The sequence below is a fragment of the Vombatus ursinus genome, unplaced genomic scaffold (assembly GCF_900497805.2).
Source record: "Vombatus ursinus unplaced genomic scaffold, bare-nosed wombat genome assembly UNPS02014798.1, whole genome shotgun sequence".
NCBI classification, from domain to species: Eukaryota; Metazoa; Chordata; class Mammalia; order Diprotodontia; family Vombatidae; genus Vombatus; species Vombatus ursinus.
The window spans coordinates 7,434,759-7,451,377 of record NW_020954576.1 but is presented as its reverse complement, the minus strand read 5'-3'; the positions used below and the strand labels follow the sequence as shown (position 1 = coordinate 7,451,377).

At 37.1% G+C, this 16,619-nt stretch overlaps 1 protein-coding gene across 1 annotated transcript in view; it reads left to right on the top strand.

Moving 5' to 3' along the window:
* The window catches only part of LOC114049980 (pecanex-like protein 2), a 369,169-nt gene that overhangs the window by 75,668 nt on the left and 276,882 nt on the right, over positions 1-16,619 (top strand). Inside the window, exon 9 of the mRNA XM_027871475.1 lies at positions 10,382-10,517. Coding sequence (XP_027727276.1) covers positions 10,382-10,517 — 136 coding nt within the window. The remainder of the gene's footprint in view (positions 1-10,381; positions 10,518-16,619) is intronic.

Here is a 16,619-nt window from a genome sequence, read left to right as displayed (position 1 = left end):
TCTTGTTCCTTATGTCTGCCTTGACCCCAGAACAATGCCAATTCAGATTAGAGAGCTGCCTGAAGTATTGAGAACTTATGTGATTTGCCAAGGTTCACAAAGTCAATATATGTCATAGGTAGGACTTTAACTCAGATTTTTCTAGCTTCAACGCTTTGCTATAAATCTGATTCAAAACCAGTTCAGATAAACCAAAGCTCTAAATAATTAAAGCCAAATTTGTGAAAACCTACTGTAGCATGGTTCAGAGGGCAGCTAGATGTTGCAGTGGATAGAGTATCAGGCCTAGAGTCAGGAAGACCTGAGTTCAAATCCGGCCTCAGACATTTCCTAGCTGTGTGACCCTGGGTGAGTCACTTAACCCGGTTTGCTTCAGTTTCTTCATGTGTAAAATGAGCTGGAGAAGGAAATGCCAAGCCACTCCAGTATCTTTGCCAAGAAAACCTCAAAAAAGAGTCAAGAAGAGTCAGAAATGAATGAAAATGATTAAACAACAACAACAAAGCATGGTTCAGAGTGTTTGTCATATTTCCACTTCTACTGCCTATTCTAAAGAGACTCAATCAATCAATAAATAAACATTTATTAAGTGCCTACTATGTGCCAGGCACTACGCTAATAACTGGAGATACAAAAAGAGGCAAAAGATAGTCCTTGCCCTCAAGGAGCTTACAATCTAATGGATTATGATTTAATTTAAAAATGCATTGAAACTTGTCACTACTGTATTAGACCTGGCAACCACTAGCAACTGATGGAAAAATAACAGCCATGAGGTTTGTTGTTGATTTGCTGCTGTTGTTGAATCAATCTATTGTTTCACTGGTAACTGCTTTGTAATGCATAGTCTTAGCAAGTTGCCTGCGATACTAAGAGGTTAACTGATGTGTCCAAGCTCACAAAGCTACTAAGAGTTAGAGATGGGACTTAGACCCAGATCTTCCTGACTGCAAGGGCAGCTCTCTATCCACTCCACCACAGCTGCCTCACCATAACATGGTACAACTGGTGGAACCACATAAACTCTTAAGTAAGAGGCAAAAAAATTCTCAACTACTATTTAAAGAGAGTGTAGCTGAAGACTGTAGAAAGAATGACTTGCTGTTGTATTACAAGGTGTATTGCACACAGAATAATGGAGGCATTTAGGGAGTCTCAAGGAGATATCAACCCAAGGACTAATAAGAGTGCATTTCTTAACCTGCCTAAGCAACTGACATACTCTCTTTTTGCAAAACTCAACCTGTGTTAAAAATGTCAATTCTGAGAATGTTAAAATAACATCTTTGTAAAGCAAAGAAAATTGAAAAATATGTGTGATTGGAGAAGACAATCATTTGCTTTTCTATTTCCTTCTTCTTGCTCTTAGAGGCATCTTTAAATCAGTACCTAACTAGTATAAAAGAGATTTGGGGGAAAGGGAGAGAACTTTTATTTTAATAATACTTCATTTTTCCCAATTACATGTACCAATAATTTTAACATTCTTTTTTTTTAATTTTGGAGTTCCAAATTTTCTCCCTCCCTCCCTTTCCCTTCCCTGAGACAGTAAGCTCTTTGATCTAGGTTATACACATTCAATCATACCAAAAATATTTCCATATTAGTCATGTTGTGAAAGAAAACCAATCATACCAAAAATATTTCCATATTAGTCATGTTGTGAAAGAAAACATATACTGAAAAAAACCACCACAAAAAATTGAGAAAGTGAAAAATAGTATTCTTCAACCTGCATTCAGACTCTTGGTCAGTTCTTTCTCTGAATATGGATGGCATTTTTCATCATGAGTCCTTGGGAATTGTCTTGGATCATTGTATTGCTGAAAATAGTTAAGTCATTCACAGCTGATCATCATACAATATCACTATTATTATGTACAATGGCCTCCTTATTCTGTTCACTTCACTTTGCATCAATTTATGTAAATCTTTCCAGATTTTTCTGAAAGCATCCTGTTAATCATTTCTTATAGCAAAATAGTATTCCATTACAGTTATATATCACCACTTGTTCATCCATCCCCCAATTGATGGGTATCCCCTCAATTTCCAATTCTTTTTCACCCCAGATTGCTACTATAAATATTTTTGTATAAATAGGTTCTTTTCTCTCTTTTTTATTTCTTTTGAGATACAGACCTAGTACAGGTATTGCTGGGTCAAAGGGTATGCATAGTTCTATAGCTTTTGGGGCATTCTTCCAAATTGCTCCACATAATGGTTGAATCAGTTCACAATAGTGCATTAGTGTTCCAATTTTCTCATATTCTCTCCAACACTTACCATTTCCTTTTTTCTGTCATATTATCTAATCTGATAGGTGTGAGGTGGTACCTCAGGGTTGTTTTAATTTGCATTTCTCTAATCAATAGTGATTTAGAGGATTTTTAATATGACTACAGATAGTTTTGATTTTTTCATCTGAAAACTGCCTGTTTATATCTTTTGACCATATATCAATTGGGGAGTGATTTGTATTTTTGTAAATTTGACTCAGTTCTCTATATATTTGAGAAATAAGGCCTTTATTAAAGACACTTGCTGTGAAAAAAATTCCCTAGCTTTCTGCTTTCCATGTATCCTAGTTGCATTGGTTTTGTTTGTGCAAAACCTTTTTAATTAATATAATCCAGATTATCCACTTTATATCTTATAATGATCTCTAGCTCTTGTTTTGTCACAAATTATTCCCTTATCCATAGATCTGACATATAAATATTGCATGTTCACAAAATTTGCTTATGGTATCACCCTTTATGTCTAAGTCATGTACCCATTTTGATCTTATTTTGGTATATGGTATAAGATGCTGAATTGTACCTAGTTTCTACCATATTGTTTTCCATTTTTCCCAGCAGGTTTGTCAAATAGTGAGTTTTTGTTCCAAAATCCTAGGTCTTTGGGTTTGTGAAATACTAGATTACTATGGTCATCTACTACTGTTTATTGTGTATCTAATCTTTGCTGATTAATATAGAGTATCCCAGAAGTCTTAGTGCAGGCAGGCTTAAGTTTTATTGGCACTAAGTTTTAAGCTTTAAACTGAACTAAGACTTTTGAAGAACCATATAAGGATAAAAAAAAAAATCATGAGAGGCAGTTTGGCATAATGAATAGAGTTGTCCACAGGATCAGAATGACCTGTTTTCCAGTCCTACCTATGATACATATTGTTTGTGTAACTTTGGTGAAGTCACTTCACTTTTCAAAACCCAAGACAACTGTCTCTTGGGCTGTCAGTGGCAAAAAAAAAAATATTAATCTGCAGTAGTAAAGGGAATTTCCTTGCCAGAAATTCTCTACAAAAATGAGATCACAGGTCTCGTTCAAAAATAATATTAGTAATAGAAGTTACATATACCCTGAATTAGTAGAATAGCAGGAAGAGTCTTCTAAAATCTATATTTACATATTTGAATTTTAAATGTCTCACACAGGAAATAGTGGTTGCCTTTCAACCAGAGGTATACCTATCCTAATCTAATTTTCTATGTTAAAGAGAAAATCAAGTCATTTGTTTAAAGTCACACATTTAGGTGGTAGTTGTTGTTGTTCAGTCATGTCCAACTCTTCGTGACCCCCTTTGAGGTTTTCTTGGTAAAGATAATGGAGTGGTTTGCCATTTCCTTCTCCAGCTCTTTTTACAGATGAAATAACTGAGGCAAACAGGGTTAAGTGACTTGCTGAGAGTCACACAGTTAGTAAGTGTCTGAGGCCAGATTTGAATTCATGAAGATGAGTATTCCTGACTCTAGGCCTGGCACTCTATCCACTGTACAACCTAGCTGTCCTTTAGGTGATAGAGTTGATACTTAAACCCAAGTCACCTGATTTTCAGTGCACTCTCCATTACATCATTGTGTTTGTTAGCTAAGTGGTACAGTGGATAGAGTGTTGGCCCTGGAGTTAGGAAGACTTGAGTTTAATTCCAGCCTTAGATACTTTTTAGCTGAATGACCTTGGGCAAGTCACTTAACCTCTTTCTGCCTCAGTTTCCTCATCGGTAAAAATGGTGTTAATAATACCACTCATCTGCTAGTGTTGCTGTGAGAATCAAGTAACATGATATTAGTAAAATGTTTTGAAAACCTTAAAGTGCTATATAAATGCTAACTATTATGTAGGCAGAGCAATTCTTGATCAATTCTCAGGGCAGGGGTAGGGGGAGGGATGAATGAGATTAAAAGCCTCCTTTGTTGTTAGACACATCTATTAATAGAAATGTCTTCCTCATCTTGAACAAAAATCTGCCTCCTTGTAATATCCGACTATTGGTTCCCAATCTCTTATACACACCAGGTCCTTTAGCCTCACTTCCTGTAAATGTGACTACCCTTCTTTTGTCCCCTAATAGTCAGTGGATTATGTAGTTACTTGAGAGCAGTATATGCAAAACATTTATAGGAAGGAAACTCTTTTCTAGCCTCTTCCTCCTCTTGACCTTCTCTCTACCATATTTCCTGGACTGTGGTAGGAAAGTGTGTCGTATAAAACATCTTTTCCACATCTTACTACAATGGATTCTTAGTTTCCTTCAATTACCAGTAGAGGATGCTGTGTACCTTCCATATTTCTCACACATGCAGCATGTATTAATCGTTCAATTGTGTTCTATTTATAGCTACTTGTTAAAGCATAATTTAATTCAGGTTTTGATTCTATTGAAGTGCCACAATATTGTAGTTGTCAGTCACCTAGTGCCAGAATAATCCAGTGCCCCTCTAATAGTTTCCAACCAAACCTGAAACCAGGGAGAGCTCAGACCCCCATGACTCAGATATATTGCTCTGGGTAGAGTTTGATCTTACAGTTTTTCATAATTGCTCATTTCATGCTGATGCATGTTTCCGGAAAGGGATCACTAGGACTCAGGCCATGACCATAATATTCCCTTGCACAAATCTAGGTAGGTCAATAGATAGAGAGCTTTAAATTCAGAGTTAAATTCAGATGCAAATTCAAATCCAGCAAATCTTATGATAGACATTAACTAACTGTGTGATGGTGAGCAAGTCACTTAACTCTCTCAGCTTCAGGTTTTTCATCTATGTAATGGGGATAATAATAACAGCAATCTCTGAGAGTTATAGTGAGGATCAATGTGTGTGAAACACTTTGAAATATTAAAACACCATATCAATGTTATCATTATCATAGTCATTATTATTATACTCACTCAACTATCCCCCATTGGCCACTCCCCAAATGTATCACATCTGTGCAAATTCTCCACTGCATCTGTACTCATTTTTAGGTACGTACTCTTGTTCTAATGTCAGGTAACAAATACTCTGTTGCAGCTTCCAAGCTCTGACCTAACCCGCACCCACACTGACTTCCTCAAGCTCTAATTTCCCATAAGCTCACTCCCAGAATACCCTCTCACCTCACCATGCTCCCAGCTTTCAGAATAGCCTCTGAAACCACCAAGCAGTAGTCCTGAGACTACTTCCTAAAGCTTCTCAATGATTCCCATCCCTAAACTTCAGACACCCTCCTACCCACCCATCCAGTTATCCCTATGACAGGAGATGGAAGAAAATCTTCCATGAAGGGTTAAACTTTCATTCTCTTTCCCTCTCAGCCCATAGCATCCTCAGTTCCTGGCAGTAATTACTTTAGATTTTTCAGAATTTGTATTTGCATTGAAGTTGAACTCAGCTTCAACTGATTCTCCTCTCTAGCTGGTCTCCAGGGACTCTGGTTCATTTTCTCTTCCTTTCTGGCCAATCAAGAAAGTGGAGTTCTCTTGGGTTCTCTCTCTGTTTCTCTGTCTCTCTGTCTCTCTCTGTCTCTCTCTCTCTCTGTCTGTCTCTGTCTGTCTCTCTCTATACTTCTGTCTCTCTCTTGCTCTCTCTCTCTCATATTTTGCTTTTCCATTCTTTCATCCTTCTGTGCCTAGGTCAAGTGTCAAGTGGTAATCTTTTCAGAAGAGGGCCTTTTGTAAGACTTATTGTTAAAGTTCCTATTTTCATTATCTGGCAATCTTTTGCATTTTTATCTTGGTAATAAGCTATAAATTTTGCTCCAAAATCCATGTTTTTTTTTTTAACCATTAAACATTCCTCCTTCAAGTAATGTTATGCCTCCATTTAGTGTGGTTCAGTTCCTCCAAATCCTCTACCAAATTTGAGCCCAGAAGATATAGAGAAGAGTTTTGTTGTTATTGTTTATATCCAACTCTCCATGACCCCATTTAGGGTTTTCTTAGCAAGGATATGGGATGGTTTGCCATTTCCCTCTTCAGCTCACTTTATAGATGAGGAAACTGAGGCAAACAGGGTTAAGTGACTTGCCCATGGTCATATAGCTGGTAAGTGTCTGAGGCTAGATTTCACCTCAGGAAGATGAGTCTTCCTGACTGCAGGCCCAGTACTCTATCCACTGGGCCATTTAGTTGCCAGTAGAGAAGAGTGCCAGCCCTCAGCAGATTTGGATGTGGCAGGCTTAGTAATAGGAAGCTCTGGTTGTTTTGACAACAGTCACTTATCTAAACAGAGGCAAGATAAGAGTCCAACACTTTAAACACCCAGAGTCTACCATAGAGCACTTGCAGTTCATGATCATATCTTTGGGAAGGGGACTAGATCTGTGATTTCATTGAGATAGAGAACCCCTAGGTAGATGAACTCCCTCTAGAAGGGTCAGTCATCACTTCCTCTGCAATTTATTTTCTTATAGAATTGCCTGTAGCACTGAAATGTCTAATGACTTATCCAGGGTCACACAGCCAGTATATTTCAGAGGCAGGGTGTGAATCCAAGTATTCTTTGATTTAAGGCTGACTTTCTATATACTATGCCACATTGCCTCTCTCAAATCAGTTGGTGGGATCTTATCTTATTTTGTGACCATTGCTTATCATTTCTTTTTTTTAAAAAAAAAAGCTTGCTGGCTACCATTTCAAAAATAGGAAATTCTTATTAGGAAACCTTTAAAATATAACATGATAAAAATGTGATAGACATGTGTGTGCATATATACATATATACAGTACATGTATATATATATATTATATATAGGCATCTCCTTGAAATGGATGGTGTGCATATGCATACAGAATATATTCAGATGTACTTCTACACATAATGCAGGTATATAGGGCATATACTATATGTTACAGGTCATTATATGTATATATTCTATGTGGAACACATATAAAATGAATGTGCATGGTAAATGTGGTCCATCTGTATATGCATGTATGCAGTAGATTCTGGTTCTAGGCTAGCATATCTGAAAGAATGGTGGTTGAAAACAGAAAGAGATAGAGATTTTGTTTATATCACTGTACTGACAGCATGCATTTGAAAGTAAAAGGAAAGGTACTGATTTTCTCTTTCTCAAATCAAATGAGGCTTTATTTATTTCTTAGACCCTCCTTTCTTATTCTCACTTCCACCAATATAACACCAAATCTGAGATGTGTCAAATTCCCATTGATTTTGCTCTGCCAATATATAAATGACCTGAGGGAATTTAGCAACTGCCCAGGTACAGAGCTTGACTCCTTTGTATGTCCTCTGTCAGTATTACCTGTGCCCTTTCTTTCCTGCCTTCTTCACTTTCACTGTTTTGTGTTCTTTTTATACTCTTTGTTCCTGAATGCTGCTAGAGCTAATAGGGAAAACAGTTGTATATCCAAGTCAAAGAGGCCTCCCAGGTGCCTGTTATTATAAATTGCCCAGTGAGCTATAAAGGAATGCTCAGTACGTTCTCCTGTTATTGGTAATCAGTGGAGTAGGCATGTTAGGAGGCTGGCCCTTGGTATTAACTTTGTGATACAATTTGGACAGATAATGAGTTTGTGTGTGTGGAGAAAGGAAGTCGAATATTTGTGTGAATGCTAGAAGGAGAGAGACTGATTAGAGTGATGTAGTATGGTAGCTGAAAGAATGTGGATCAAGGATTTTGTTAATTGGAGTTACTTGGGTACAGAGCACTGAGCAGTTTGAGGACATGTTTTAAGTACAGATCTTCTAAAACCTGGGGTCATTTTTAGATGTGGATCCCAGAGGATTTTAATTGCTTTTGAAGATAAAAAACCTTAATCCTCAGACTCTTCTCACTCCAAGGCAGAAAGGCAGAAAAAAAGTCACAGATATTTAGTAACAGAGAGCATACAAATAAGTCAAGCTCTGTATCTAATCAATTGCCTCGTTTACATATTGTCAGAGCAAAATCAATAGAAGTTTGATACATCTCAGATATGGTGCTTTACCCCTGAATGCATGTCATCAGTACAGTAATATAAACAAACCTCATTTCTTTTCTACCTATGTCTCTATTTCAATCATAATCCTATGAGATATGCTTTCATTCTAACTTCCAAATCCAATGCATACATATATACACAGATATGCATCTACAGGGTATTCCGAAAGTCTTAGTGTAGTTTAAGTTTAGTAAAGCTTAATTATTAAATTATTATTATAAAATCACATCATTTATTTAATTATATTATTTGATTACTTAAATAGAATTATTATTTAATGATTATTAAATATTTAAGCTTATTAAAGCTTGAATTACACTAAGACTTTTGGGGTACTTCATATATAAATGTAAAGAAAACTTATTAGATATCAACATCTTATTAACAGAAAATATTCTGTTATGGACCACATTTAACATACTTTTTCATTTGTATTCATTCACTCTTAGGGAGTGAGGGAAGAGTCAGGATTATGGTGACATATAGAAGCTGGCAGCTACAGCCAGGTATGCCCAGTGAGCTTGAGTATGTGCTGGTACCTATTACTCCCTGGGGTGAGATTCCAGTTCTGAGGGCAGAGATGTTGGACACCCTACAGATGCTGGGTATCTGAATGACCCAGTTTTGTGACTGCACTTGGTAGGAATACCATTTGCTTTACATAGGCTGAGATAGATGCTTTCTTTTTTATCTACGTTTCCCTTCCCCTACTTCAACTTTGAGAACTACAATATCATTGAGACTGAAACCTACAAATTAATATCAAATATTCTAGGCCAGATTATCTTAAACCAGTGATTCAAGTTTATTTTTGGAATATAATGAAATACTTGTAGCTTATAAAAATGCAATAAAATTACTTTAATTGTAATAAAATATTAAAATAATTGTTTAATTACTGGGAAAAAACCCCAAATCATGCTAGCCCCTTCTGCCTCCATATTCACCATGTCAGCAATATTGGATCAGAAAGGCATTTTGCATGGCAGTGAGAATTCTGCTAAACTTCCAGCATCCTAGATCCCCAAGGGTAGGTTTTTATGCTCAGGTGACAAGGAATTCATATCAACAGTTCAAACCCTAGGCCTCTGGACCAACCAAATCCTAAGGACAATATTTGTGCTCCCTTTACAGGAAACCATCTCAGTCTATATAGAACAAAGATTCTTTCTACCACATTAGTAGCCTCCACATGGGAAAGAAAGTGCCCAGAGCAGCATAAGCCAATATGGAACCAGAATGTGTGAGAGGGTCCATGACAATTAGGGGAGAGCTGAGAATAGTGAAAAAGTAATTAAAGAAAACAGCCACTCTCCAGGTTCTTAGGGCTTTAACACCATTCCCAGTATGGATGACTTCTTTCTTTATACTTGTATCCCCACTGCTTATTAGAGTGTGTGACACATAATAGGTGCTAAATAAATGTGTGTTTATGATTGGTTGTTCAGAGGGATATAGAATTCAATCTATAGTAACTTAACTGTCTGATTTGGGAAAATTTGGTTTCAAGAGGAGAGGTTGGATGGAAAGATGTTATCACAGTTGCTGTGAAGGAAAATGGCAGTGTTTAAAACAGAGTATCATAAGGATTAGACAGCTTCCGCAAAGTAGGTACATTCCCAAGATTCCAACATTCCAACAAGATTCACAGTTCCAAGGAGATAACTTATGACTGTTGATGACTTTTTGCCTAGTTAAGTGTAAAAAGTTGAGGTTATCCCCTAGGCTACCAGACATTCAGTGGCCCTAAGAGTCAGTGCAACCTGTATGTCATGTAATAATTCTGTTTATAAGCAAGACTATTTCTTTGCTGGCTGAAACTGACTATTATCGTTTGCTGTGGAATGTCTTTTCCATAAGTATTATGGTCTGTCTGCTGCCAATCTTCAATCCAATTAAACAAGCACTTATTAAATTGCCTACTCTGTGAAAGAATCTGTTCTAAGTGCTAGGGTTACAAAGCAAAGATAATAAAAATAATAAAAAATAATCTATGCCCTCAAGGAGCTCATATTCACCAAGGGGGAGATTTTTGGGAATCATTCAGCTTACTTTCCTCTGTGTGTGTGTGTATGTGTGTGTGTTGCACATGTGTATGTGAACTAAAATAACTTCCAACATTTCCAAAACATTATTATTTTTTTCTGTTTTACCCATTTGTAGTGAAAGACACTTTAGCTCCTCCAGCACCACGACTTCTGCAAGTCAAGAACCATCTTCTGGGGAGCCAGCATTGAGTGCCCTCCAACAGCAGCTTTTACTCATGGTGGCTCGGAGGACCCAGTCGGAAACCCCACGGGTACACTGTAATATCACTGCTCCTAATATTTCAGTAGGTCATATTCTCTAACTATGGGATTATGGTGGTGTTTCTTGAAAAGCTAGTCAAAGTGGATCCTATCCCACTAATCAATGGTAGAAACTACATTGCATTTCTGTGATGTTTTCCCACTGTAGTTCAGTAGAGGGCACTCCACTTACATATGGTGAGAAGAAAGAACTATGTTTAGAGCTTCCCAAATTAATTTGCCTATGGAAAACTTTCAGATTTGAAATAGATTGATGGAACCCATAAAGGTTGATCTGGGGTCGTAAGACATGAAATATACTCAGGGCAGGAAATTCCAGTTATTTTCATACTAAAAAGTTGTTGTATATCATAAACACTTTAGATATAATTCTATATTTAATAGAGGGGAAATAGAAATATTGAAAATTTTTCATTTACCTCCTCTTCATATTATCTAATACAACTGGACTCTATAGAGCACAATTTGAGAAATAGGGGTTTAGGTTTTATATATGTGCTTTGGTTGTTGCTGTGAATACTATTACCAGTAACCTTGTTCTATATCCATTAACATAAAATATCCTCATATTTATTATTGGTTCCTTAAATGTAACCATTTTGCAGCAACCCAGTTAACCTAGATCAACCAGTGTCAACCCTGCCTTTCTCCTCTACAGTGATTTTTTCTTTCTATTCTTTCTTTTTTTTCTCTTAGATATAGACAAGATATATTGGAGATCATCTTAGAGGGAAGGAACTAACATTAAAAGAGAATGAGAAAGATTTCTCGTGGAAGGTGGGATTTGAGCTGGGACTTGAGGGAAGCCAAGAGATTGATATGAGGAGGGAGAGAATTCCAGGCATGGACAACAAATAGTGAAAATGCTTGGAGTTAAGAGATGGAGTATATTGTTGGAAGAATAGCAAGGATATTAATGTGACTAGGTCAGAGAGTACACAGGGCAAGGATGTGGGTAGGGAGGAGTAACATATAGGAAGTTTGGAAAGGTAGGACAGGGCCAGGTTATGAAGGGCATTGAATGTCAGAGGATTTTATATTTGATCCTGCAGGTGATAGGAAGCTACTGAAGTTTATTGCCTAGAAGGTGACATGATCAGAAATGTGCTTTAGGTAGATCAATCTGACAGGTAAGTTGAGAATGAACTAGAGTGGGGAGAGACTTAAGGCAGGGAGACGAATCAGCAGTTCATTGCAATAATCCTGATGTAAGGTGTTGAGAGCCTGCAATAGGGTATTTGCAGTGTCAGAGGAGAGAAATGCACATGTATGAAAGATATTAAGAAGGTACAAATGACAGGGTTTGAGCACTGATTGGGTATGGGGGGAGTGAGAGGGAGTGAAGAGTTAAGGATGACCCATATGTTGTGAGTCTGGATGACTGAGACAATGGTTGTGCCTTTGATAGAGGGAAAACAAATTTTATCAAAAATGAAAAGGGAGAATCTTTGGGTCAAATGATAGGAGTGTTTCAGTCACTTTATTTGAATGATTTCAAGTTCCTTTCCAAAATTGTTGTATTAATTCACAGCTCCACCAACAATGCTTTTGGAATATCTGTCTTTCCACACACCTTTGATATCGATAATTCCCATATTTTGTTACCTTTGCCAATTTTCTAAGTGTGAGGTGAAACCTTCTCCTTAAGGATAACCCTTCTGTAATTTCCATTGGAAATAACTTGGTCCTGCATCATCATTATAAACTTTTCCATTTCGACAAACAAATCCGATGACTCGGTCATTTGTTCAATACATTGTTGCCTGAGTTCATGAGAATGTCACCTGTGGAGGGGAACCTTTGAAATCTACTCTTAGACCTGTGCCATTTCATAGGCTCCATCCAGTTATATTTGACAAATCCAATAGCACACACCTACTATCAGTCTTTACTACTGCTTCATGAAATGGTATATACTTGATCTAAAAGTATTACGAGTTTTATTTATCATATACTTTCAGAATGTCTCTTAACTCTCTCCCTCCTTTTTGGCAAGAAAGTGTTAATCTTTCCATAGCTACCTTAGGGTAACATACCCTTCTCCTCTTCATTAATATTGTATGAATTTTTACTAGGATACTTTCCAAATCTGTCGTAGTACTCAGTGTAGTTGCTAAAGTATAAATTAAGACTTGTATTGTATAAGTTTTACTTGCTTTAAATGTGTTCTTCCCATTCATCTTTGACTTGAGGATGCCAGTTTGTCTTTTTATGTATTCAGTAATAGTCTTTCCTTGATATCTTTTTGATCAATGTGTTAGGCTTGGAGGGGATCAAATTATGTATATGTATTACCTTCATTCGATAATTCAATGTGCTTTCCAGATTCAAGTTTGCAGCCTTCGATCTCTGTATTTCTTTAGGAATTTTATAATTTTTGGAATCTAAAATGCATTTATATGTTATTGGAGAAAGATTCCATAAGGTGTTTTTCAGGGGAGCCATATAGCTTGATGTAACCCTTGAAAATCAAATGATTAATAAGACATTGTAGTTTGATTCATCATCATTGTTATTATTATCATTATTTCTTTCTCTTCTGACCTGGAATTTCATTGGCATGTGGAATTCCCATTCTCAAAACTTCCCCCAACCCAATACAGAATGGAAAATTTGACTGTAATTTGTAGTCCATGACACTGAGAGATTAAATGGCTTGCCCAGGATCACACAATCACCATGGATGAGAGGCAAGTCTTGAACCCAGATCTTCCTGACTTTAAGATCAGTTCTATATCACCCTTGTCATATCGCCTTTCATTATTTTCATTATCATTATTGTTCAGCCCAGATTTTTGTTATCTATACCTATAGCTTTCTTCTCTTACTTCTTGTGAAATCATCTTTCCTTTATCTGAGAAATCTATCTTATCAGTACTATTAAAAACATGTCATGATATCTCCATCACTAACACACGGGCCTACAAGCACATGTTTATCAGCTTGTAACCATACTTCTATTATATTTTCATTTTTTCATGGTGTATGAAGTCTCCTTCAGCATTTGAAGATTTTTTGCTAGGCTCTTTGGGAAAGGACTTACTACAAAAACCACAAACCATTAGAAAATAACATTTCTACTGATATGATTGAGGCAACAGAGTGGGGCAATAGCCAGAGTGCTGGACCTGAAGTCAAAAAGACCTGAGTTCAAATCTATTCTAAGACATTTACTAGCTACTAGCTGTAGGACCCTGGGCTCTAAGTCACTTAACCTCTGTTTGTCTGTTTTCCCAACTGAAAACTGGGCATAATAATAGTACTTACTTCCTGGAGTTGTTGTGAGGATCCAATGAAATAATATTTGTAAAGTGCTTAGCTCAGTGTTTGAAACATAATAGGTGCTTAATAAATGCTTGTTCCCTTCCCCTATGATCAATTACTCCTTAATGTTTGACTTTGAACAGAATTCATTTATCAAGCAATGGTTTAAAAAATATGTCTTTAATATTTTAACACTGAAAACTCCATACAGTCTCTGAATGATAGATCAACTTTTTCATGGAACCTCTTATGTAACAATATTTCTTATTATGCATAACACCACAGCAAAGTAAAATTGGAGGTTGAAAAAATGGTTTAAAAAAAACACATAGAGTAGTCCTCTTTGCTCAGTAAAACTGAACTCTCCTCAATTAAACCTATTATTTTGAAAATTATTTTTCACTTAATGTAACAGAAAAGGGGATAGAACATTGTAAATAAGGTGAATTTTAGAGTGTGGAAGTGGATTTTTTGGTATTCTTTCTTAGAGTTTTCTTCCCAGGATCCATAGCCATAACAATCTCTATTTCCCGGGTGTTAGATATGAGTTCTCACGATGATAGTTCAGAACAGTTTCTACTGTGCAGTTACAGTAGATATAGGGGTGAAGTGATGTAAAATTGTGAGGCTATTGCTGGCAATATACCCTCTTTGTCTGTTGCCCTATAAAGCAAGTGGGCACTGGTCAGTGACTGGGGACCCCCTTAGGGGTGAATGTGCAGGCTGGAATGCTGTGCGTACCTTGATCGGCCCCCATCAAGGATTGGGAGGGGGAATCTGTGTGTTTGCCTCAACCGGCCCCCATTGAAGCTTGAGGGGATTTAGGGGAGTGCACAAGTTGTGCTGGTCTCGATTGACCCCGTCGAGAGGAGGGGTAGTTGCCTCCCCTTCATGGCCCCTGCAACAAGGGTTGTTAGGGAATGCTGTAGGAGTTGGTGCTCCTGTTATCAGCAAACTCCCTTTGACGAGACTAGACTAGAATAAAGTAAGGTTATTTAACCCCTTATTATGACTCCATTCCCATCTTCCTGTCTGACCAGATCAAAAACGAACCTGCCAGTGAGAGAGGTGCTAGAAGCTCTCCTGTGTCTCTTTCTTAAGAAATGGCCTAGTCAGTGTGTTTACTTGTCCAACAAACATTCAAGTTTCATATGAGTGTGTGTATAAACTTGTACTTTGTAAACAACATATACATGAGTAATATCTTTCAAAATTCTAGGATAATCAAAATTTCTAATCACCAAAAGTGTCTGCAATGGAAAAAAGTGAAGAAAGTCAACTGTTACTTCTTCTGCTTAAATCCTAGGGGACATAATTTGCTGGCCCCTGCCAGAAGAGAAGTTGTGTTCACCATCACAAAGCTGTTCAGAGGATAGAATATGCTCAGATATTAGTTCTCTGAATAATTTTTTTATCTTTTTTCACTTTGTTCAGCCATTTAATACTGTCTCTCATTTTGAAATAGCAAAGCCATCCTTCTGAAAATACATACATCTCAGTTAACAATATTTGCTCATAAAAACATTTTGTCTTTTCAGTGAATACTGGGTCATTGATAGGAAATCTTCAGTTCTTTTAATTGGGAACTACTCAAATAACATAATTCAGCTGGCCTGATTTATGGAGAGATTCATCATTTGGCTCTGATCTCTATTTGGATGATTTAAGAATCTACAAAGTAATAAAGCAGCTGCCCTTTCAGAATTCTTTTATCATTTAGGGCAGATAAATCAATCAACAAATATTATTCAGCACCCAGTGTCTATCACTGGGGATAGAAAAACAAAAATGAAACAGTTTTTGTCTTAAGGAGCTCACTTCTATCAAAGGAGACAATATCTGCGCATGTGAGCATATGCAAAATAAATCCTTAAGATATTTTTTTCAGAGTGAGGCATTAATAGCTGGGGAAGACCTCATGCAAGAGACACTATTGGAGTTGAGATTTGAGGGAAGTTAGAGTCATGTGCAATGTTCATTTTCTCATTGAAGGTTTAGCACTATTATTTTATGATTCCTCCCTTATCCTTTCATTGGAGGAAATTTAGCATCAATATCAGGATATGGTTTTTGATGACATACTACTCACTGCCTATATGTGCTCACTTTGTAGCTTGGTATATCACTGTAGTTTGACTGTATCACTGCTTCGTTATCACTGCAACATACTTTCATACTTTATACTGTGAATCTCCTCTCCTGCCCTTATTTGCTGACCTCTTCTGATCAGCATCCCATCAGCATGTCATAACGATGCCTTTGAGAACAATAAAATGCAACCCAGAGAGCTGCTTATTCCACCACTACTCTCCTCCCTTCCCACAGATTTAAGAGCTATCTAACTTATTTCTCTTCATCCCTTGGTTTCTTTTTCCTACAGTTAGAGTGTCTGTTGCTTACTGCCCCTGTCACTCCTCTTAATTGTCACAACTGCAGATGTTCTCATTGCTGGCATCTGTTGGTGCCTTCCCTTTTCCTTTTTTCACTTTTCTTTGTTCTAGTTTCTTTGGTCACTTGTCATTTCTTCCTGCATTTCAGCACAGAAAGGCTGACCTTTATAGTCAACATCAGTCAATCAGAGAATTCCTTTTCTTTTGTTCAGGTAACTCACCAGTCACAGCATATCGTGTGATCTTCAAGTCTTAGGCTCTCGTCAGCTGTTACGTATTTCTTGGCACTCAACAGGTGCTTCTTTGCCTACAAAGGGATTTGGGAGATATGTCTTACCACTTTCTCATTTCCCATTCCTACTTCTGGGGCAAGAGCTATCCCAGAAACTTGAAGGTGCTGAGAATTATATTTCAGATAACTAAACTTTGATTGTACTT